Below are 22,432 nucleotides of genomic sequence, written 5' to 3'. Positions count from 1 at the left end.
CTTTGCAGGGATATGGATGAAGCTGGAAGCTGTTATCCTCAGCAAAATGACACAGGAATAGAAAACCAACACCACATGTTCTCCCTTATAAGTAGGACCTGAGTGATGAGAACATATGGACACATGGCAGGGAACAACACACATGAGGGTCTGTCAGAGGGTGGGGAAGGAGAGTATCAGGAGGAATATCTAATGGATGCTGGGCTTAACACCTAGGTGATGGGTTGATCTGTGCAGCAAACCTGCATGGCACATGTTTACGTGTCACAAACCTGCACATGTACCCCTGAACTTAAAAGTTGAAGAAAAAAACTACATTTTACGGGGCCACCCAGTACTTACTTGTGTGCACGCATAGATACAATCAAAATCCGTTTCATGATCTAATGCTTACCCTCTCACGTGGAATATACCTGGATGTTTTCTCATCTATTTCACTCTTGTTTTTATTTTTTTGAGATGGACTCTTGCTATGTTGTCCAGGCTGGAGTGCAGTGGCGCGATCTCAGCTCACCGCAACCTCTGCCTCCTGGGTTCAAGCAATTCTCCTGCCTCAGCCTCCCAAGTAGCTGGGATTACAGGTGTGTGCTGTCTTACCCGGCTAATTTTTATATTTTTAGTAGAGCTGGGTTTCACCATGTTGGCCAGGCTGGTCTCTAACTCCTGACCTCAGGTGTTCCACCTGCCTTGGCCTCCCAAAGTGCTGGGATTACAAGTGTGAGCCACCGTGTGCTTGGCCTATTTCACTCTTTCATATGCTGGCAGCAACCCACTAAATGGATCTTGTGGCCAGGGCTGAAAATGCTGCTCTATTTGCTGGGCAGGTCACCCAGCAGTCTTTGGCATCATTTTGCACAGCGATCTCTCCAGTTAGGCATTTAACTTCTACCACATCCCTTCTGCTAACACCAGCAGCAACAACAGGTTGACCAGAAGTCTTTTCTGCTCTACAGTCAATATCATTACTCAGAACATCTGAAATACCTTCTTTCCACCCCTCTCATCTGCCTGCTGGGTAAGTCAAGTGTCTCACATTTGAGGAAGCAGTGAGATTCAGGAAGAAACTCCTGAATTTTAAAAATAGCTATAGGGCTATAGGGAGCAGGGCACAGTGGCTTATGCCTGTAATCCCAGCACTTTGGGAGGCTGAGGTGGGAGAATCACTTGAGCCCAGAAGTTCTAGACCATACTGGGCAACATATCGAAACCTCGTCTCTACCAAAAATCAAAAAAGGCAGTCAAGCATTGTGGTAGTGCCTGCTTGTTGTCCCAGCTACTTGGGAGGCCGAGATGGGAGGATTGCTTGAGCCTAGGAGTTCGAGGCTGCAGTGAGCTATGATCACACCACTGCACTCCAGCCTTGACAACAGAGTGAGATCTTGTCTCGAAAAAAAAAAAACAACAACAAAAACAGATGGAGGGGATTTACAAGGCTCAGAGTCCACATATAGACACTCATCCTTCTTTCGTAAGTCTTCTCCCCTAGGGGACCCAGAGGCCAAAGGCCACGACCCCTAGCTCATCTTTTGAAATTAACTTGTGTCCATTCTAGAATCTAGACACTAAATCTTTTTCCTCACCTTGTATTTATTATATCGCTATAGTGCATACTTTGACTGTCAGAGAACTGGACACAAGACCTGGTTCTACCCCTGGTATGGAATATCGGATGTCACTTTTCTGAACTAATTTTATCTGTAAAACGTAGCTAATCATTTCTGCCCTGCCTTCCTCATGGGGTTGTAGTGAGAACAAGTGTGAAAATGCTTTTATATAGGCCAGGTGTGGTGGCTCATGCCCGTAATCTCAGCAGTTTGGGATGCTGAGGCAGGAGGATCGTTTGAGGCCAGGAGTTCAAGACCAGCCTGGGCAACATAGAAGACTCCGTCTCTACAAAAACAAATAAATAAATAAAATAAAAATTAGCCTCGCTTGGTGGCTCACGTCTATGGTCTCAGCTACTCAGGAGGCCGAGGTGGGGACAATAGCTTGAGCCCAGGAGTTCGAGGCTACAGTCAGCTACAATTGTGCCACTGCACTCCGGGCTAGGTGACAGAGTGAGACCCCGTCTCTAAAAAAAAAAAAGAAAAAAGAAAAAAAATTGCCTTGTATACTGTAAAGCACCATAGAAATATAAATTGTTATGTAAACGGTATGTTCTTTGGTAATAATTGATAGTGTTGACTCCATTTTCCAAATTACAGTACTGTGCATTCTCTGTGTTTAGTGAAAGGCACAGCCTCCATCATCAACCCCTAAAAGGCATCCGCACTTTCTCCCTGAATGCAGGGTTAAACCAGCTCTCCCTTGGGCAGATATCTGATGTCATCAAAAATTCATGGGTCGCAGCAGCTGGTAAATCCACTGTCTCCAGTCGTGTGTACCCTCATTCACAAAAATCACCAGGCCTGGGAGAACTGGTCCCAAGAGCCGTCAGCTGAAATATGGCCTGGGCTCAGCTCTCCAGGCCAATCAAAAAATTAAAGCATGAAAGGGAAATCAAGAGTCACCTTAGGCCCAGATGAGACCAGAGATCATCATGATCAGAACAGTCAAATTAGCTGGGCATGGCGGTGTGCGCCTGTAATCCTGGCTACTCGGGAGGCTGAGGCAAGAGAATCGCTTAACCCGGGAGTCGGAAGTTGCAGTGAGCCGAGATCGCGCCACTGCACTCCAGCCTGGATGACAGAGCGAGACTCCATCTCGGAAAAAAAAAAAAAAAAGAACAGCCACCAGGTGTATGGAAGATTTACTACTCCAGCTTCTATGCCTTAAAAGGATTATTTCCAACCTTCTCTATTATTATGTTCATGATACAGAGGAGGGTAAGAGGTTACAGAAGAAGTTTGCTCAAAATCATGCAGGGACGCAGCGTACGGTGGCTCACACCTATAATCCCAGCACTTCGGGAGGCTTAGGTGGGTAGATTGCTTGAGCCCAAGAGTTCGACACCAGCCTGGGCAACGTGGCAAAACTCTGTCTCTGCAAAAAATACAAAAATTAGCTGGGTGTAGTGGTGTGCACCTGTAATCCCAGCTACCCAGGAGGCTGAGATTGCGAGGATCGCTTGAACCTGGAAGGCAGAGGTTGCAAATGAACTGAGACTGTGCCACTGCACTCCAGCCTGGGCAACAGAGCAAGACCCTGTTTCTAAAAAAAAAAAAAAAAAAAAAAAAAATATGCAGAGGGCCAGGTGTGGTGGCTCACGCCTGTAATTCTAGCATTTTGGGAGGCTGAGGCAGGTGATTATTTGAGCCCAGGAGTTTGAGACCAGCCTGGCCAACGTGGTGAAACTCTGTCTCTACTAAAAAATACAAAAATTAGCTGGGCATGGTGGTGCGTGCCTGTAGTCCCAGCTACTAGGGAGGCTGAGGCACAAGAATCGCCTGAACCCGCGAGGCAGAGGTTGCAGTGAGCCAAGATCACGCCACTGCACTCCAACCTGAGCGACAGATGGAGACTCTGTCTCAAAAAAAAAAAAAAAAAAAAAAAATCACCCAGAGTCAGGTAAACTACAATCTGCTTTTTCTCACTCTGCATAAGCAAGAGAAATCTCCAAGGCTGATACTGGACTCTGTCAAGGATGTTCCTGAAAGGCTGCATTTGAGGTCAAGCCTGCAGCCAAAGGCCCCCAGAGTGAGGACTTCAAACCAGAGATGGGAATTTAATGGCCAGAACAGAAAGTACTTTTGGCCTCTTGCAGGAATGAAAAGCAGACGCCAATTCCCCAGGGTGGGTAAGGTTCTTCTTGCTACACAGTCACAGGTCTGTGCTCTTTACAAAGAGCTGCAGACAATTGTTTCTGGACAGGGCGCTTGGCTGCTCAATGATTAATGAGAATCTAATATCACTTTTGTTTGGACCCCAAGCTAAAAGAGGAAAGAGGCAATAGATGCGCCTCCCCAGAGCATCAAAATTCTCCAGAGATTTCCCAGTGCTTACGGGCCAGGGTCAGGATGCCTTGGTTGGCATTCAAGGCCTTGCTGGTCTGGCCCCAAACAACCATCTCGATGTTTTCTGATTTCAAACCTCTGTACCAGCCAAATGTCTTCAGCCTCACCCAATGGGCTCTGCCCATTCTCTTCCTGCGATTCTCCCAACAGGCAATGCCTACCCCACCCAACCTCCAAGGGCCAACTGAGGTCTTGGTCTTCCATCTGAACTCTGCATTCCAGTCCTTTCTCAGACCCTCATGGTCCTCAAAGCTTTGGCCTTCTGATCTAGGCCTGTATTGATAGCTAACTGTTGAGTTGGCCTGTATCTCTCTGGATCTTTCACTTTCATGCTAAGGGCCTTGAGAAGCAGGGAGGGAGGCCTTCAATGATGTTTCTTTGTGTTCTTTACCCAGCACTTGCTATAGAAATTATGTGAATTAAATAAACGCTGTTGATTAATGAGGGATGGATAGACAGAGGTCCCTGAGTCCTATAAGCTGGTCCTCGCAGGCCAAGCTTTGCAGGGAACCTGGGTGCAGGGCTGGGAGGATGCTCAGGGGTGATTTGGTTTAGTGGCCATTGGACTAGAGTAGAGCTTCAAAGCTTCAGACCTCAAACCCCCTAATCATAGCCCAGACAGGTGACTCTTCTGGTCTTGCTCAGATACCTCTAGGAAAGAACTACTGCTTAGTTTTCTACATCTCCACCCCCATAGCTGCACAGAGCTTTTTTTTTTTTTTTTTTTTTTTTGAGAGGGAGTTCTAATACATGCCCAAAGAAAGCGAGCTTTCATGGCAGACAGACAGGGAATGCTGGTCCAACCTCTGGGCACTCACTGCCCAGCCATGGACAGGCATTTCTCTCCAAATAAAGACAGGAACCCATGGAACCCCTCACCCAGCCCCCAACCCCAGGGGCAATGCTCAGTCAGTCTGAGACTGATGCAGGCCATAGAAGAGGACTCTCACCTGTCATCAGCCCCCATCCCATTGTCTCCTAGCCAAGACAGAGTGCCAAAGGCCAGGGCCAGGCAGAGAACCAACCTCCCTTGGTTGCCTCGAAAGGGCACCCTCTGGGGAAAAGTAATGTAATTCTTAACAAGATAAACTCAAATTCTAGCATCTCCTCATCTCTATGGTAAGGGCAGACCCAGACCCTCTACCCTCCCCACCCCACGGCCCAAATACACACACACACACACACACACACACACACACACACACACACACAGAGCTTCTTTCCTCGAAAGCCCTGATTGCCTCCCTCCCACAAGACCAGCCTGACACATAGGCCCTTGAGGTTGCAAGGCTGGACGGTAGAGACAGTACCCTGGTCGAAACTGGGGGTTGGGGTGGTGGAGATGGCAAGGGCATCCTTAAATCTCCATTCAGAGTGAGAGCCAATCAAGACCCCCGGGAAAACCTGCAGTTTCCGGGCCTCCAGGTGCTCCCTGCGAACCCCCCTCCCATCAGAATCCCCCAAATCACATCCTGGTATCGGCTGAGAGCTGCTCCTTGGTCTCAATCAATAAGCAATGATTTCTTCAAGCTCCTACTGTATTCGCGGTGGAGGTGGGGGTGGAGGGCTGCTCTGGGGGAGGGCACAGACCCCTCCAGAGAAGCCCATTTCTAAAGGAAAGGGGGAGTCATGCTTAGGAGGTGAAGGTGTTGGCTGCACCCCAGGCCCACAGAAGCTGGGGTTCCCAAGTAGCCAACCTAGAACCTCCCCCGTCTCTGCCAAGGGCTCCATTCCTGCCCCCTCACTTCCTAGGATGGTTGAAACCCTGGCTTCTCCCTGTCCTCCCAGCGCCACCTGTGCCTCCCTGCCCACGGGCTCAGCCCCACACATCTTCCCATCGATTTCCTGTAGGTGTGCGGGCAGGGGGCTCCGGAGGGCACGGTACAAGCCCCTTCCGGCGGCGCTGCCCTCCCTCTGCCGGGCAGGTCTCCGGAGGTGGGCGGCGAGCCCCGCAGCCCCGACCCTGGAGTCCAGCGCGATCTCCCGGGCAGCCCGGCGGCGGCGCGGCGGGAAAGCGAGAGCCCATCCCGGCCGGCCAGCCGCCTCCAGAATCCTGGCCCGGCTCCCTCCTCCGGCACGCCTGGAGTTGGGGCCAACAGGCAGGATCAACAATCCAGAAACTTTCAATGGATCGCGCCGGCTAGGAGGGGGAGAAGGGAGGGCGCCAGGGCTGGGGGGTGGGGAGGGGGCTCGGGGCAAAGCCCCTGCTCACACTTACCATCTTGCTCACATCCATGACCGAGGCTGCGGGGCACCCCCCCACCCCTGGAGATCCCGCTTCCCCCAAAGCTGCTCCCGGCTAATCGCGCCCCGAGGGTGCCATGCTGCGGGGAGGGCGGCCGGCAGGGCCCCCGCGGACCGGGGCAGGCGGCGGCGGCGGCGGCGGCACCGAGGCTGGACCGGAGAAAGGAAGGGGAGGGGGAGGGGAGGCGGTGAGGGGGAGGGGGAGGGGGAGGGGGGCGGGCGCGGAGCCGCAGCGCGCGCCGGGGGCGGGGGAGGCGCGGCCCCGCCGGCAGAGACCGGCGCGCCCGAGCCCCCGGGGACCGGGAAATCCCGGAATCAGCTGGCGGGGGCGCGAGGGGAGACCGGGAGGCGGGTTCCCGTGCCCGATCCCGCGGCCCCCGGGCGCGCACAGCGAGGGTGTGATTTGAATAACAAAAGGTGGCTTCTCCCCAGAGTTCCCGGTGGCGGGGATCGCCGAGCCCCGAGCCAGAGGCCGCCGGCCCGCCAGGAAGCGTGTGTGTGTGTGTATGCGTGAGTGTGCATGCATGCGTGTGTTTTGGTGGTGGGATCAGTGGGACTCAGGAAGTGAGCAGGGGAGGTGGTGGAAAAGGAGGGCGAATGGGGGGCGCAGGAGGCCGACATTCCAGTGGGGGCAGGGGGTCCGCTCAGCCCCTCCCCATTTGGCTTCCCTGGACAAAGGGGGAATTCACAGCCAGTTGTTTGCCTCCTGCGGCTAATCTGGAGGGGCCTCCCGAATGAGTCTGGGGTCTCCAAACAGATGGGCAATTGGGAGGAAGTGGAACAGGTATCCCCAGGAAGGCTCTGAGCGTCCCCCTCCCACGTGAGCCACAGCCAGCCCTTCCTGGAGTGAGGGAAATTGGCTCCGTGGCTCCAAAATGATGTCTGCCCTGAGCTGGGAGCTCCTTTTCCTCAAGCCAGAATCCCGATGTCCCTTTCCTTATTCGATGCCGAAATGCACAGCAGACGTTCCCCTCTGCAGTAGACACAGCTGGTGACCTCAAAAGGGCTCCTGTCAAATGCTCCTTTGGGGCAAGTTCTCCGGGAAAAGCCTGGCAATCCAAGCCTATAGTTTCAACACAGTCTGTCCCACCAAAATCAGATGGCAGTAAGGTTTTGGATGCGGCAGGGACCTCAGAGTCCACCTAGACCAACCCCACTTTATAGGGAGATGAAACAGATCCAGAGAGGGAGGTGCCCCAGATCACACACCTGGGGTCAGGGCAGACTTCAGTAAGGACCATCCAGCCCAAGCCCAGAAGGGCTTCCCAGGCTGCCACGGGGCAACCCTTAAGTTGGGACTTGATGCACCGGGGGCTCACGCCTGTAATCCCAGCACTTAACACCTGTAATCCCAGCACTTTGGGAGGCTGAGGCAGGCAGATTGCTTGAGGCCAGGAATTCAAGACCAGCCTGGCCAAAATAACGAAACCCCCATCTCTACTAAAAATACAAAAATTAGCCGGGTGGGGTGGTGTGCGCCTGTAATCCCAGCTATTTGGGAGTCTAAGACAGGAAAATCGCTTGAACCCAGGAAGCAGAGGTTTTAGTGAGCCAAGATCGCACCACTGTGCTCCAGCCTGGATGACAGGAGACTCTGTCTCAATAATAATAATAATAATAATAAATAATGAACAGGTGATGGGATCCAGAACAGCTGTGAGGCCGACCTCTGCACCCACATGAAGGGATCCACAGGAAGAGGCCCCGAGGAGAAGGCAACTCCCATCATGGCCCCAGGGCCTGCTGGGCTTGCCTTATCATGGCCCCTTCCCATCAAAGCTGAGTTCTTATTGATGAAATTGGGACTATTTATCTGCCTGCCTCCTAGGGGTATGTGAGAACATCAAGATATAAGAGATAATGTAAGCCGGGCTTGGTGGCTCACGCCTGTAATCCCAGCAGTCTGGGAGGCTGAGGCAGGTGGATCACTTGAGGCCAGGAGATCGAGACCAGCTGGGCAACATGGCAAAACCCCGTCTCTACTAAAAATACAAAAATTAGCTGGGTGTGGTGGCGCATGCCTGTAATTCCAGCCACTCAGGAGGCTGAGGCAGGAGAATCACTTAAGCACGGGAGGCAGAGGTTGCAGAGGGCCAAGATCACGTCACTGCACTCCAGCCTGGGTGGCAGAGCGAGACTGGGGTCTTGCTATGTTGCACAGGCTGGTCTCAAGCTCCTGGACTCAAGCAATCCACCTGCCTCAGCCTCCCAAAGTGCTGGAATTACAGGTGTGAGCCACCATGCCCAGCCTTCCCTCTATTTTTATTTGTTTTTTTCTTTTCTGGTTTTCCTTTGTTTTTTATTTGCTCCTTGTTTCTCTATTTTTTTTTCTTTTTAGACAAAGTCTCACACTTGTTGCCCAGGCTGGAGTGCAATGGTGCGATCTCGGCTAACCACAACCTCTGCCTCCTGGGTTCAAGAAATTCACCTGCCTCAGCCTCCTGAGAAGTTGTGATTACAGGCATCCGACACCATGTCCGGCCCTGGCTAATTTTGTGTTTTTAGTAGAGACGGAGTTTCTCCATGTTGGTCAGGCTGATCTCAAACTCCTGACCTCAGGTGATCCTCCCGCCTCAGCCTCCCAGAGTGCTGGGATTACAGGCGTGAGCCACTGCGTCCAACTGTTTCTCTATTTTCACAATCTGTTCTTCCTCCTGTTTTCTGGCTCAACTAATGGTTCTACCTCCACTGAGCTGGTTAAGCTGGAAACTTCAAAGGCAGCCTTAATTCCTCCAGCAACAATCCCCGCTCCCACTCCATCTAATCACGTCCCACATCCCTGTGATTCTTCCTTGCATGTAGCTTCCAATCTACGTCTTACTGATTGTTCCTTCCCTGGATAAGACTTTCGACAACAGCCTCTGCCTCCAGTCTCTTCCTGTCCAATTCATCGTATACACATCTAATTGTGACTCCCCACCAGCCAGCCCATCCCAAATAGAAAAAAAAGAAAAAAAAACAACAGGCCAGGTACAGTGGCTGATGCCTGTAATCTCGGCACTTTGGGTGGCTGAGGTGGGAGGATTGCTTGAGGCCAGGATTCGAGACCAGCCTGGGTAACAAAGTGAGACTCTGTCTCCAAAACAAAACAAAATAGACTCTTCTGGCCAGGTGCAATGGTTCATGCCTGTAATCCCAACACTTTGGGAGGCTAAGGCGGGCGGATCACCTGAGGTCGGGAGTTCAAGACCAGCCTGGCCAACATGGTGAAACTGTCTCTACTAAAAATACAAAAATAGCCAGGAGTGGTGGTGCGTGCCTGTAATCCCATCTAGTCGGGAGGTTGAAGCAGGAGAATCACTTGAACCCGGGAGACAGAGGTTGCAGTGAGCTGAGATCGTGCCACTGCACTCCAGCTTGGGCCACAGAATGAGGCTCTGTCTCAAAACAAAACAAAACAAAACAAAAATCAAATCCCTTCTATGGTTCATTTGGTTCTCAATACTATAGATATATCTGCCCCCATTCTTGTCTATCCTCTCATCCTCCCACCCTGCCCATCCATCCAACTGCTCATCTGTGCCCAGGATGCTCCTGGAACATCCTTCCCTCCTCCTGAGCTTAGAAGTGTCTTTCTCATCCTTCAGGACTGACCTCAAATGTTACCTTTCTTGACCCATCTGGACACAGCCAGTCCCTCGGGAGTCCCTTCTCACAATGGACAGCTTTGAACACAGCCTGCATCTCCCTAGGATGGGAGGGTCTGAGCCCAGGACTCCCTGGCTCACCTGTGAGCAAACTCAGACCAAACATTGGCCTCACTGGTCTTTGAATCTTGAGTGCCCTGCCCCTTACTTCCAGCTGGAATTCCACCCCCACAGCACTCCACGTTTAACATCCACTGAAAAGCACAGAACAGGCCTGGACGGTTCTCAGTTCCCTGACATAATTCAAACAGAAGGTGCGGTGGATGTGTCTTGGTAGAGCCTGACACCTACTGGTGAATCAAGATTCTGCAGCCTAGCCCTAAAGACCACACTGAGGTTCTCACTGCCAGACTCTGGCAAGGTTTTATAGTCTCCTTTAGGGGCACAGAAGTCCATTAATTCCCAGTAATGATATTTAAGCCAAACAATATTGCTTATGAAAGGGCCTTAAGTAACGTATGTTACTATGCTAATGCTAGTAGTAGGCGTGTGCAGAGGGCTGTAATGTTTACAAAAGGCATTTTTACTCATTATTTCATCTGACCCTTAAAAAGTCAGGAAAGGGGCCAGTTGTGGTGGCTCATTCCTGTAATCTCAGCACTTTAGGAGGCCAAGGCAGGAGGATTGCTTGGGCCCAGGAGTTTGAGACCAGCCTGGGCAACATAATGAGATCCCCATCTCTATTTCCATTTAAATTAATTTTTTTAAGTCAGGAAAGGCATATAATGGGATTATTATTATAATGCCTATTTTGCAGGTATTGTGGAAGAGTGCATGGATGAGACCTGGGAAGGTCAGTGGGTTGGGGAGGGGTAGTCTAAAGGTTCTGTAACTTTGTCTACGGTGTTTTAATTTTTTTTTTTTTTTTGGAGACGGAGTCTCGCTCTGTTGCCCAGGCTGGAGTGCAGTGGCCGGATCTCAGCTCACTGCAAGCTCTGCCTCCCGGGTTCACGCCATTCTCCTGCCTCAGCCTCCCGAGTTGCTGGGACTACAGGCGCCCACCACCTCGCCCAGCTAGTTTTTTGTATTTTTTAGTAGAGACGGGGTTTCACCGCGTTAGCCAGGATGGTCTCGATCTTCTGACCTCGTGATCTGCCCGTCTCGGCCTCCCAAAGTGCTGGGATTACAGGCTTGAGCCACCGCGCCCGGCCCTTAGGTGTTTTAATTTTTATAAGGAGAATGTAATGAAATGTTATTACATTCATTAGCATAATAATTATGGCTATTAAAAGAAATAAGAGAGTATGACCGGGTACGGTGGCTCACACCTGTAATCCCAGCACTTTGGGAGGTCCAGGTGGGTGGACCACTTGAGGTCAGGAATTCAAGACTAGCCTGGCCAGCATGGTGAAACCCCGTCTCTACTAAAAACACAAAAATTAGCTGGGCATGGTGGCGGGCACCTGTAATCCCAGCTACTTGAGAGGCTGAGAGAGAAGAATTGCTTGGTCCTGGGAGGCAGAGGTTGCAGTGAGCCAAGATCACGCTGCTGCACTCCAGCCTAGGTGACAGAGTGAGACTCTGTCTCAAACAAACAAACAAACAAACAAATAAACAAAACCAAAATGGAAATAAGAAAGTATGGGTAGGCCCTGGAGCCAGACAGATCTCAAGTTGAATTGTGGCTCCATTTCTTTCTAGATATGAGCAAGTTCCTTAACCTCTCTGAATTTCAGTTTTCTTACCTGAAAAACAGGCTATAAACATGATTCCTCCCAGGGTCAATGTAAGAATCAAGTAAACCCGGCTGGGCATGGTGGCTCAAGCCTGTAATCCTAGCACTTTGGGAGGCCGAGACGGGCGGATCACGAGGTCAGGAGATCGAGACCATCCTGGCTAACACGGTGAAACCCCGTCTCTACTAAAAATACAAAAAATTAGCCGGGCATGGTGGTGGGCGCCTGTAGTCCCAGCTACACGGGAGGCTGAGGCAGGAGAATGGCGTAAACCCGGGAGGCGGAGCTTGCAGTGAGCTGAGATCCGGCCACTGCACTCCAGCCCAGGCGACAGAGCGAGACTCCGTCTCAAAAAAAAAAAGAATTAAGTAAACCATGTATATAAAGCACCCAGCACAGTGGGTGACTGGCTCGACGCACCTGTCTCTCAGCTTACTTGGTGGCTAGCTCTTGGAAGCTTCTGGATAATTATTTGTTTTGTTTTGTTTTTGAGACGGAATTTCACTCTTGTTACCCAGGCTGGAGTGCAATGGCACAGTCTCAGCTCACTGCAACCTCCGCCTCCCAGGTTCAAGTGATTCTCCTGTCTCAGCCTCCCGAGTAGCTGGGATTACAGGTAAGCACCACCACGCTCGGCTAATTTTTGTATTTTTAGTAGAGATGGGGCTTCACCATGTTGGCCAGGCTGGTCTTGAACTCCTGACCTCAGGTGATCCACCTGCCTCGGCCTCCCAAAGTTCTGGGATTACAGGTGTGAACCGCCGCACCCGGCCTGGATTGTTTCTTTTAGAACTAAAAATAGAAATACTATCTGACGTGGCAATCCCGTTACTGGGTGTCTACCCAAAGGAAAATAGATCATTCTGCCAAAAAGACACCTGCACTTGTATGTTCATCAAAGCACTATTCACAATAGTAAAGACATGGCATCAATCCAGGTGCCCATCAACAGTGGGTTAGATAAGGAAAAGGTGGTACATATCCAACAAGGAATATTATGCTGCCATAAAAAAGAATGAAATCATGTCCTGTGCAGCAACATGGATGCAGCTGGAGGCCATTATCCTAAGTGAATTAACACAGAAACAGAACACTGAATACCGCATGTTCTCACTCATAAGTGGAAGCTCAACACTGGGTGCAAGTGGACATAAAGATTGGAACACCAGACACTGGGGACTCCAAAAGGGAGGAAGGGGACAAGTGTTGAAAAACTACCTATTGGGTACTGTGCTCACTATCTGGATGACGGGATCATTAGAATCTCAAACCTCAGCATCACACAATATACCCATGTAACAAACCTGCACATGTATTTTACCCCGAATCTAAAATGAATTTTTTTTTTTTTGAGATAGAGTCTTGCTCTGTTGCCCAGGCTGGAGTGCAGTGGTGCAATCTTGGCTCACTGCAACCTCCACCTCCTGGGTTCAAGTGATTCTCCCACCTCAGCCTCCTGAGTAGCTGGGATTACAGGTGCCTGCCACCACGCCCGGCTAATTTTGTGTGTGTGTATTTTTAGTAGAGACAGGGTTTCACCACGTTGACCAGGCTGGTGTCGAACTCCTGACCTCAGGTGATCCACCGCCTTGGCCTCCCAAAGTGCTGGGATTATGAGTGTGAGCCACCTCGCCTGCCCACAGTCATTAAATTTAATGAGCAGCTGTGCAGTGCTTTGCTGACCACACAGTCTACAAGTGGAAGCCACTCACCTGCAGCATGCTGGGGGCATGGCCAAATGCTGCCTATGCTGTCCTCTCTGATGCTCCCAGCAACCCTTACCAATGTGGACACTGAGATACAGAGACGTTAGTGACCTGCCCAGGATCTTGCAGGGAGTAACCACGACTGGTCATCTACCTGCCTGTTCCTTGCTTCCCCCCATATCCACAGCCCCCTTTCCCCAGGAGTCCACTCGGCACAGCAAGGGCTGAGATCACCTTTGGCTGACAATCTGTCAGCCTTTTAGGAGCGAGGCCATCCGCTGGGATATGTCTGCCCCATGGCACTCTCTGGGCACCAGCTGGGGATGTTGGAGCTGCCCCTGAGGAACCCTGAGAGCTGCAGCATAAATGAATAATGAGATGAGGCCTGCAGTGCCACTCAGAGCCAAGAAAAGGTCAAGTGCTCTGCAATCATCAGGTCCTCTCCAGGACCAACATCAGACTGGAGAGGGGGCAGATCCTACAGGGCCCAGGAGAGTAGCCCACTACATAAGGTGCCTGAAAGTGGACCGTGCTGGTTAGGAAAGGGCCAGGGCCTCCGAAGAGGGAGGGCTTAGAGACTCCGAGTACCCCCTCACTCTGGTACCAACAAAAATGTGCATGAACATGGCCGGGCATGGTGGCTCACACCTATAATCCCAGAACTTTGAGAGGCCGAGGCGGGCAGATCACCTGAGGTCAGGAGTTCGAGACTAGCTTGGCCATGGTGAAACCCCATCTCTACTAAAAATACAAAAAAGAAAAAATTGGCCAGGCATGGTCACATGTGCCTGTAATCCCAGCTACTCGGCAGGCTGAGGCAGGAGAATCACTTGAACCCAGGAGGCAGAGGTTGCAGCGAGCCGAGATCGCGCCACTGCACTCCAGCCTGGGTGACAGAGCGAGACTCCATCTCAAAAAACAAAACAAAACAAAAAATTGTGCAGAAACCATGTGACTCAGCCTCAGTTTTATCCTCTGTGAATCTAGGATTCTGGTTCTAATCCTGCTTACCCATGGCTGCTTTTGGGACTTTCACTGCTGCTAAGCCATCTCAGAAGTGTGCTTCCCTTCAGAGGAGGGGACACATGAAAGGCAGAATGAGTGGACGAATAACAGTTTCAAATCAAGAGAAAAGTTCTCCTGGAGCTCTCAGGCAATTCACCAGGATGCTCTGGGTCAGGGTGTGCATGGCTGCTCCAAGGCCCTGCTGGCCCTGGCAGCAGCTTGTTGGTCTGCAGGGACCTGGACAGACCAGCCAGGTCTGTCCCCATTTTGGGAGGCACCATGCACTCACACATGTGGATGCAGCTGTGAAGGGGAAGATCAGGGTGCAGCGTGCTTGAAGAGGTGGGGCAGCGGGGCTGAACACGAGTGGCAGTGTGACCAGGTGTGAGGCGTGATGTGAGCCAGGTGAGTTCTGTGCTGGAAGCAGAGCCATCTCACTGAGCAGATACACAGGGAGGGTGAGGGAGTTCCAGCTGGGCAAGGAGTTCCAGCTAGAACCCTTAGGTCCTCCTGTGTAGCCCACAGAAAGCCAGCACAAGCTGCTATGCAGGGAGGGGTATGCTGGTCAGCCAGCCACAGACAGACTCAGGTACAAAGCACTGGGCACTTCTTGGCTTTTGGAGCTCCAGCTGAGGCTGGCTGGGGTAGCTGGGGCTGGTTGGAGTAGCTGAGACTGGTTGGAGTAGCTGAGGGCTGGATGGAGCAGCTGAGGCTGGTTGGAGTATCTGAGACTAGTTGGAGTAGCTGAGACTGGTTGGAGTAGTTGGGGCTGGTTGGAGTAGTTGGGGCTGATTGGAGTAGCTGGGGCCAGTTGGAGTAGATGAGGCTGGTTCGAGTAGCTGGGGCTGGTTGGAGTCACTGGGTGGGATCATGGAGGAGCATCAAGCCTCAAAGGGTGACTCCTATGGTCCCTCCCCTTGTAGATTCAGCGGAGACCTCTGAACACTTTGCGCCTGATATTAATAGATCTGTTTTTCCTCCTTACACTGCTGTTCCCCCCGTATTAAACACAGGTGTCCATGGTCCCTTTCCACAGATTTCACATCACAGGGGAAAGGGTGACTTCAAGCGTGGCTGAGCTATATGGAGATGCCAAGTGCACCCCCAGAACCTTTCCATTCTGCAAGATAGACCCCCTAAGCTGCCGGAAGTCAGGGGGTGCAGAGGTGAGCCAGGAAGACAGAAGCCTGAAATGGAGCCATGACTTCAAGAAGGGGGCAAGGAGAGACATGAGACGTGCTGTGGGAAGGAAGGCGGCACAGAGACATCCTGCCCAGAGAGCAGACCCTGGGACTGGGAGGCAGTGGGGACATTAAGAGGAATCAGGGTCAGGCTCGGTGACTCAGGCCTATAATCCCAGCACTTTGGGAGGCCAAGATGGGAGGATTGCTTGAGCACAGGAGTTTGAGGCCAGCCTGGACAACATAGTGAGACCTGGTCTCACTGGGCCTGCAGGTGCATGCCACCATGTCTGGCTAATTTTTTAATTTTTCTTAGAGATGGGGTCTCACTGTGTTGTCCAGGCTAGGAACATTTTTTTTTTTTTTTTTTTGAGACAGAGTTTTGCTCTTGTTACCCAGGCTGGAGTGCAATGGCACGATCTTGGCTCACTGCAACCTCCGCCTCCTGGGTTCAAGCAATTCTCCTGCCTCAGCCTCCCGAGTACTGGGATTACAGGCATGTGCCACCGCATCTGGCTAATTTTGTATTTTTAGTAGAGATGGGGTTTCCCCATGTTGGTCAGGCTAGTCTCGAACTCCCGACCTCAGGTGATCAGCCCACCTTGGCCTCCCAAAGTGCTGGGATTACAGGCATGAGCCACCGCACCCAGTCTGGAACATTTTTAAATGAAATCATAGCAAAGCACTTTTCCAATGCTCCTTGCCCTTTGAGTGAACCTAAATTACTATTAGCGGTAGTAGCGGCCAGTGACACTGAACACTATTTTCCAAGCACCCACTATGCACCGCCATGCCTACCTCTGAATCTGAGAGGTCAGAAATAAAGGAGCCAGACAGAGGGTGGAGGAAAACAGAGGTTGTTACTGCCGGCTGCGGTTCTTCACCCCAGCTGCACACTCCAATTACCTGGGAAGCCTGGGCCCCGCCCCAGGGATTCTGATGTAATGGGTCTGGGATCAGCCTGGGCATCAGAACTTGAAACTTCCCCCAGGAGGTTGTGATGTGTAGCCAAGACTGTGAACAACTGAACTACCGCAGCCAGGACTCAGGAACCCCCGGCCTGGTCTTGGCTGAAGCTGAGGGCTGCAGGAAGCGAGGAAGTGTGGCACTTCCCTTACTGCTTCTCCTACATGGGGAATTTCCAGGCTCCCACCTGGAATTTTCCATCTCTTGGTCAAAGGTTCAGCATAGGAGGAGACCTCTGAACGCTTTGCCCCTGATATTAATAGATCTGTTTTTCCTCCTTACACTGCTGTTCCCCCCGTATTAAACACAGGAGGTGTCCATGGTCCCTTTCCACACATTTCACATCACAGGGGGAAGGGTGACTTCAAGCGTGGCTGAGCTATATGGAGCTGCCTAGTATACTCCCAGAACCTTTCCATTCTGCAAGACAGACACCCTTAAGAAAAACACCTGACCTGGGCTTAGGATCCCACTATTAGCTGGCGGGTTCTGGGCAGCAAAGATCTGCCGGATTTCTAAAGCCTCTCCAGGCAGGCTGCGGGTGGCCGGCAGGGGTCAGAGGGCCTTTTAGAGGCACCAGGACAGACAGGAGCCACTCAGCCAAGTCCCTGAGTCAGCAAACAGCCTGGACACCTTGCCTCAGGGGTGCCCCAGGCTGCCAGACCTCTCTGCCCCTGCCCGCCAAATCCTCCCTGTAAGTGGTAATTTGGAGCACCCTTAATGTTCAGGAGCTTCCAGCCTTGTACTGGGAGAGGTTTTCCCACCGCTTCTCCCCTGGAGGACAAGTCCAGGGACGTGTCTCTGCCCAGTTATCTCTCTCTCTCTCTTTTCTTTTTTTTTTTCTTTTTTGAGACAGAGTCCCCCTCTGTCACCCAGGCTGGAGTGCAGTGGTGCAATCTTGGCTCACTGAAACCTCTACCTCCTGGGTTCGAGCAATTTTCCTGTCTTAACCTCCCGAGTAGCTGGGATTACAGGCACACACCACCTCGCCTGTCTAATTTTTGTATTTTTAGTAGAGACGGGGTTTCGCCATGTTGGCCAGGCTGGTCTCAAACTCCTGGCCTCAAATGATCCAAAGTGCTGGGATTACAGGCATGAGCCACCCCACCTGGCTCTGCCCAGTTATCTCCAAAGCAGTGTTCCAGGAGCATGGACCAGGCTGAGGGCAGGAAGTACCAGCTCAGAGTCGCCTGTAGTGGCTCAGAGCTGGTGTCCCCGCCCTGGGGAGGTTGGCAGCCAGGCTAATTCCATGTTATCACGGCTTACAGGAAGCCAGCTTGGCCCGGCTGTCAGCCAGCAGCAATTTACCGGCCTTGGGGGCAGAGGGAGGGAGAAGAGGGAAGAGAAAGGAAAACACAGCCCTCTCCCCATTACACAAAAAATTGATCCTGGGTTATTTTTAGGTGCTTATTCATCCCACACATTTCTTTTTGAGAGCCACGACATGAGCTCTGCAACCAAAGCCATTTAGCAAGAGACAGCTGCCCACATAGGTGGAGGGAGGGGCATGGGAGGACTCAGCCCGCATGAAAACGGGGGAGGGTGAGAGGGTCTTCAAGGACCTGAGGCCAGGCATGGTGGCTCACACCTGTAATCCTAGCACTTTGGGAGGCAGGTGGATCACCTGAGGTCAGGAGTTTGAAACCAGCCTGGCCAACATGGTGAAACCCTGTCTCCATGAAAAATACAAAAATTAGCTGGGCGTGGTGGCACGTACCTGTAATCCCAGCTACTCGGGAGGCTAAGGCAGGAGAATCGCTTGAACCCAGGAGGCAGAGGTTTCAGTGAGCTAAGATTGTGCCACTGCACTCCAGCCTGGGTGACAGAGTGAGACTGTCTCAAAAAAAAAAAAAAAAAAAAAAAAAAAGCACTATATGTATGTTATATGTATGTTAATTTTTTCATTGTTTTAAGTTTACATTTTCTTTTTTTAAGAGATAAGGTGTTGCTCTGTTATCTGGAGTGCAGTGGTGCGATTATAACTCACTGCAGCCTCCAACTCCTGGACTCAAACAATCCTCTCACCTCAGCCTCCTGAGTAGCCAGGACTACAGGTGCACACCACTGCTCCTGGCTAATTTTTAAACTTTTTGTAGAAATGGCGTCTTGTTTTTGTTGCCCACGCTGGTCTTGAATCCTGGGCTCAAGCAATCCTCCTACCTTGGCCTCCCAAAGTGCTGGGATCACAGGCATGAGCCACCATGCCCAGCTACATGTTAATTATTACTGTTAGTGGAAAAAAAAAACTCATTTATAATACTATATTAGAGTAGGATAGAATGTGAAGATCAGAGCCACAGAAAGTCTGAAGTGGGGAAGAGGTAAAATAGAAAGTCATATTCACAGTCGAACTCCTACCAATGATGAGTGTGGAAGAGGCTTTATATCTTTTTAGATGTGAATGCTAAAACTTAGTTTCTCCCCTTGAACAGGGTAATACCCACTCTTGAGGGTCGTAAAGGGTTAATGCAAATAGAAACCCCCAGCAAAGCTCACAGGAGGTGCTCCTGAGGTCAGCTGAGTGTGACAGTTAATTCCATGTGTCAACATGATTGGGCCACGGGGTGCCCGGATATTTGGCTAAACAGTATATGTGGGTGTGTCAGTGAGGGTGTCTCTGAAAACCCTGGTAAATAACCTATATATGTCGGCCGCATTCATTAGGATATGTGATTTGGGTAATAAAGGTTTGGGAGAAAAAAAAAATCTGATCTCATTAAGCAGAGGAATTCCTATTCCTCCCCAGGCTGGGGGCCTGCTCTGGGAATCTCACTGGCAATGAAGCACTTGATGAGATGTGTCCACAACTGTCAGATATCACCCACATCAAGCCTTAGGCACACACTAGTTATGTCATCTGAGGCATCTTACTCTCTGTGGACCTCAGGGTATCTATTAATAAAATAGGTATAGACTAGGCATGGTGGCTTACACCTGTAATCCCAGCACTTTGGGAGGCTGAGGCGGGAGGATTGCTTACGGCCAGGAGTTCGAGACCAGCCTGGACAACATAGTGAGACCCCATCTCTACAGAAAATAGAAAAATTAGCAGGCTGTGGTAGTGCATGCCTGTAGTCCCAGCTAATCAGGAGGCTGAGGCAGAAGGATCACTTCAGCAGAGGAGGTTGAGGCCTTATGCCTGTAATCCCAGCACTTCGGGAGGCTGAGGCGGGTGGATCACCTGAGGTCAGGAGTTTGAGACTAGCCTGGCCAACATGGTGAAACACTATCTCTACTAAAAATACAAAAAATTAGCCAGGCGTTGTGGCGGGCGCCTATAATCCCAGCTACTTGGGAGGCTGAGGGACTTGTTCTCGGACCACTGAGTGATCGCCGGGGCCAAGGCCTTTGTCTTTCTCGTTCGTGGCTGAATCCCTGCCTCCCGAGCTGTGCCTGGCATGGAGCAGACACTCAGTCAGTACTCGCTGAATTTGTGAGTGAATGCATGCAAGAAATCACTTCACTGTGCCAGGCCCTATTCTGAGTGCTGGGCACACAAAGTCTTTGCACTCCAGCCTGGGTGACAGAGTGAGACTGTCTCAAAAAAAAAAAAAAAAAAAAAAAGAAAGAAAGAAAGAAAGAAAGAAAAAGAGAAGACAAGCAAAGAAAATAAATAAGCCAGACGCAAAGGGATAAATATTGTATGAGTCCACTTATATGAGGATCTAGAATAAGCAAAGTCATGTTAACACAAAGTAGATTATTAGTAAGAGTTTCTGTTTGGGGTGATGAAATATTATGAAAATAGCAGGGATTGTTGTACAGCATTATAGATGTAATTAAGGCCACTGAATTGTATACTTAAAAAATGGTTACAGGCTGAGTGCAGTGGCTCACGCCTGTAATCCCAACATTTTGGGAGGACAAGGTGGGTGGATCACTTGAGGTCCACTTGAGGTCATGAGCCTGGCCAACTTGGTGAAACCACATCTCTACCAAAAATACAAAAATAAGCCGGGCATGGTGGCGCGTGCCTATGGTCCCAACTACTCAGGAAGCTGAGGCGGGAGGATCACTTGAGCCTGGGAAGTGAAGGCTGCAGTGAGCCATGATCGTACCACTGCACTCCAGCCTGGGTGACAGAGCAAGACTCTGTCTCAAAAAGAAAAAAAATAAAATAAAATGGTGACAATGGCAAACATTATGTTATATATATTTTATCCCAATTTTTTTTTTTTTAAAAAAGCACAAACATACACACACCAAAACAGATGGTAGGCACAGACCACGGGTTAGTGAAATAGACCAAATCTATATATTTATCGGAATTTAGTTTATAATAAAGGTGGCATTTCAAATTAGTAGGGAAAGGGCAGGCTATTCAGATGGTACCAAACAGTGAGAAGAAATTCTCACTCTGGGGGAAAAACATCCCAGCTTGCGTAAGGAGCCAAAGGCACAAAGCAAAGCTATGAACTTAGAAAAAAAAGAAAAATCTGTTTACAACTTTAGTATTGAGAAGACCTTTTCCTTTTTAAGACGGAGTCTTATTTTTATTGCCCAGGCTGGAGTGCAATGGCATGATCTCGGCTCACTGCAACCTCCGCCTCCTGGGTTCAAGCAATTCTCCTGCCTCAGCCTCCCAAGTAGCTGGGATTACAGGTGCCTGCCACCACGCCCAGCTAATTTTTGTATTTTTAGTAGAGACAGGGTTTCTCCATGTTGGTCAGGCTGGTCTCAAACTCCTGACCTCAGGTGATCGGCCTGCCTCAGCCTCCCAAAGTGCTGGGATTACAGGCGTGAGCCACTGCGCCTGGCCGAGAAGACCTTCTTAAGCAAGATATAGAATGATGAAACCGTAAAGGAAAACATTTGTCCTGCAGTGGTACAGTCTTTGAACAGGACAATCTGGCAGGGTCTAATAAATTCCAAATACACACATAGTCTGACCCCCTGGGAATCTATCCTAGAGGAATGTTCCCACAAATTCACAGTGAGCCATGTTCAAGGACATTCCCTGAAGCACTGTTCCCAAGGGAAAGGCAAAAACAACTTGAATGTTCCAGCAATAGTAGAAAGTTGACCCAGCAATCCCTTTGCTGGGTATCAACCCAAAGGAAAATAAATCGTTCTGCCGAAAAGACATATGCACATGTATGTTTATTGTAGCACCATTTACTGCAATAGACATGGAATTAACCCAGGTGCCCATCCATGGTAGACTGGAGAAAGAAAATGCAGTACATATACACCACAGAATACTATGTAGCCATAAAAAAGAACAATATTGGCCAGGCATGGTGGCTCATGCCTGTAATCCCAGCAGTTTAGGAGGCGAGGTGGGCGGTTCAGCTGAGGTCAGGAGTTCGAGACCAGCCTGGCCAACACGGTGAAACTCTGTCTCTACTAAAAATACAAAAATTAGCCAGTCATGGTGGCAAGCGCCTGTAATCCCAGCTACTTGGGAGGCTGAGGCAGGAGAATCGCTTGAACCTGGGAGGCGGAAATTGCAGTAAGCTGAAATTATGCCATTGCATTCCAGCCTGAGGGACAAGAGCGAGACTTTGTCTCAAAAAAAAAAAGAGAGAAAGAAAAGAAAAAAGAACAATATCATGTCCTTTGCAGCACATAGATGCAGCTGGAGGTCATTTTCCTAAGTGATTAAACAGAAAAGAAACAGAAAACCAAATATTGCATGTTCTCACTTATAAGCAGGTGCTAAACACTGAGTGCATGGACATAATGCTGGGAAGAATAGACCCTGGGGACTCCAAAATGCAAGAGGGAAAGAGGGGGAGAAAGGTTGAAAAACTACCTGTTAATACTAGGTATTATATGGGTGATGGGATCATTTGAAGCCCAAACCTTAGCATCACACAATATGTCCATGCAACAAACCTGCACGTGTACCCCCTGAATCTAGAATTTAAATACACACACACCCACACACATTTAAATGAAGGAAAAGAAAATTAGGGTGCTTTCATTCTAAGAAATACTACGCAGGAGTTAAAAAGAATGTGGTTGATCTAAAGATATCGACAGATACAAATTTCAAAAACAAACTCTATACCCTGGGACACTCCAAAAGGATTTACTTGCTGACTTGCCAGC

The 22,432-nt window shown here is 50.2% G+C and overlaps 1 protein-coding gene and 2 long non-coding RNA genes across 9 annotated transcripts in view; 1 reads left to right on the top strand and 2 right to left on the bottom strand.

The window, feature by feature from the left end:
* Positions 1-22,432, bottom strand: part of HIP1 (huntingtin interacting protein 1) — a 211,693-nt gene that overhangs the window by 109,256 nt on the left and 80,005 nt on the right. For 3 of the 7 annotated variants that reach the window (XM_028845666.2, XM_077996435.1, XM_077996433.1), the window contains exon 1: positions 6,172-6,606. The exons of the other annotated variants lie outside the window; for them this stretch is intronic. In XM_028845666.2, coding sequence (XP_028701499.1) covers positions 6,172-6,189 — 18 coding nt within the window. In that variant the 5' untranslated portion in view covers positions 6,190-6,606. Of the gene's footprint in view, positions 1-6,171; positions 6,607-22,432 lie in introns of those variants that run through there. 7 annotated transcript variants of the gene reach the window in all.
* The window catches only part of LOC144339786 (uncharacterized), a 100,700-nt gene that overhangs the window by 285 nt on the left and 77,983 nt on the right, over positions 1-22,432 (top strand). The window lies entirely within an intron of this gene.
* LOC144339748 (uncharacterized) lies at positions 444-3,180 on the bottom strand. Its single transcript, XR_013415122.1, has 2 exons — positions 1,895-3,180; positions 444-682 (listed from the first exon to the last, which is right to left on the bottom strand). It is a non-coding gene; the product is annotated as an uncharacterized LOC144339748 (long non-coding RNA).

Source organism: Macaca mulatta, chromosome 3, assembly GCF_049350105.2.
Source record: "Macaca mulatta isolate MMU2019108-1 chromosome 3, T2T-MMU8v2.0, whole genome shotgun sequence".
Lineage (NCBI taxonomy): Eukaryota > Metazoa > Chordata > Mammalia > Primates > Cercopithecidae > Macaca > Macaca mulatta.
This window is presented reverse-complemented; position numbering and strand designations above follow the sequence as displayed.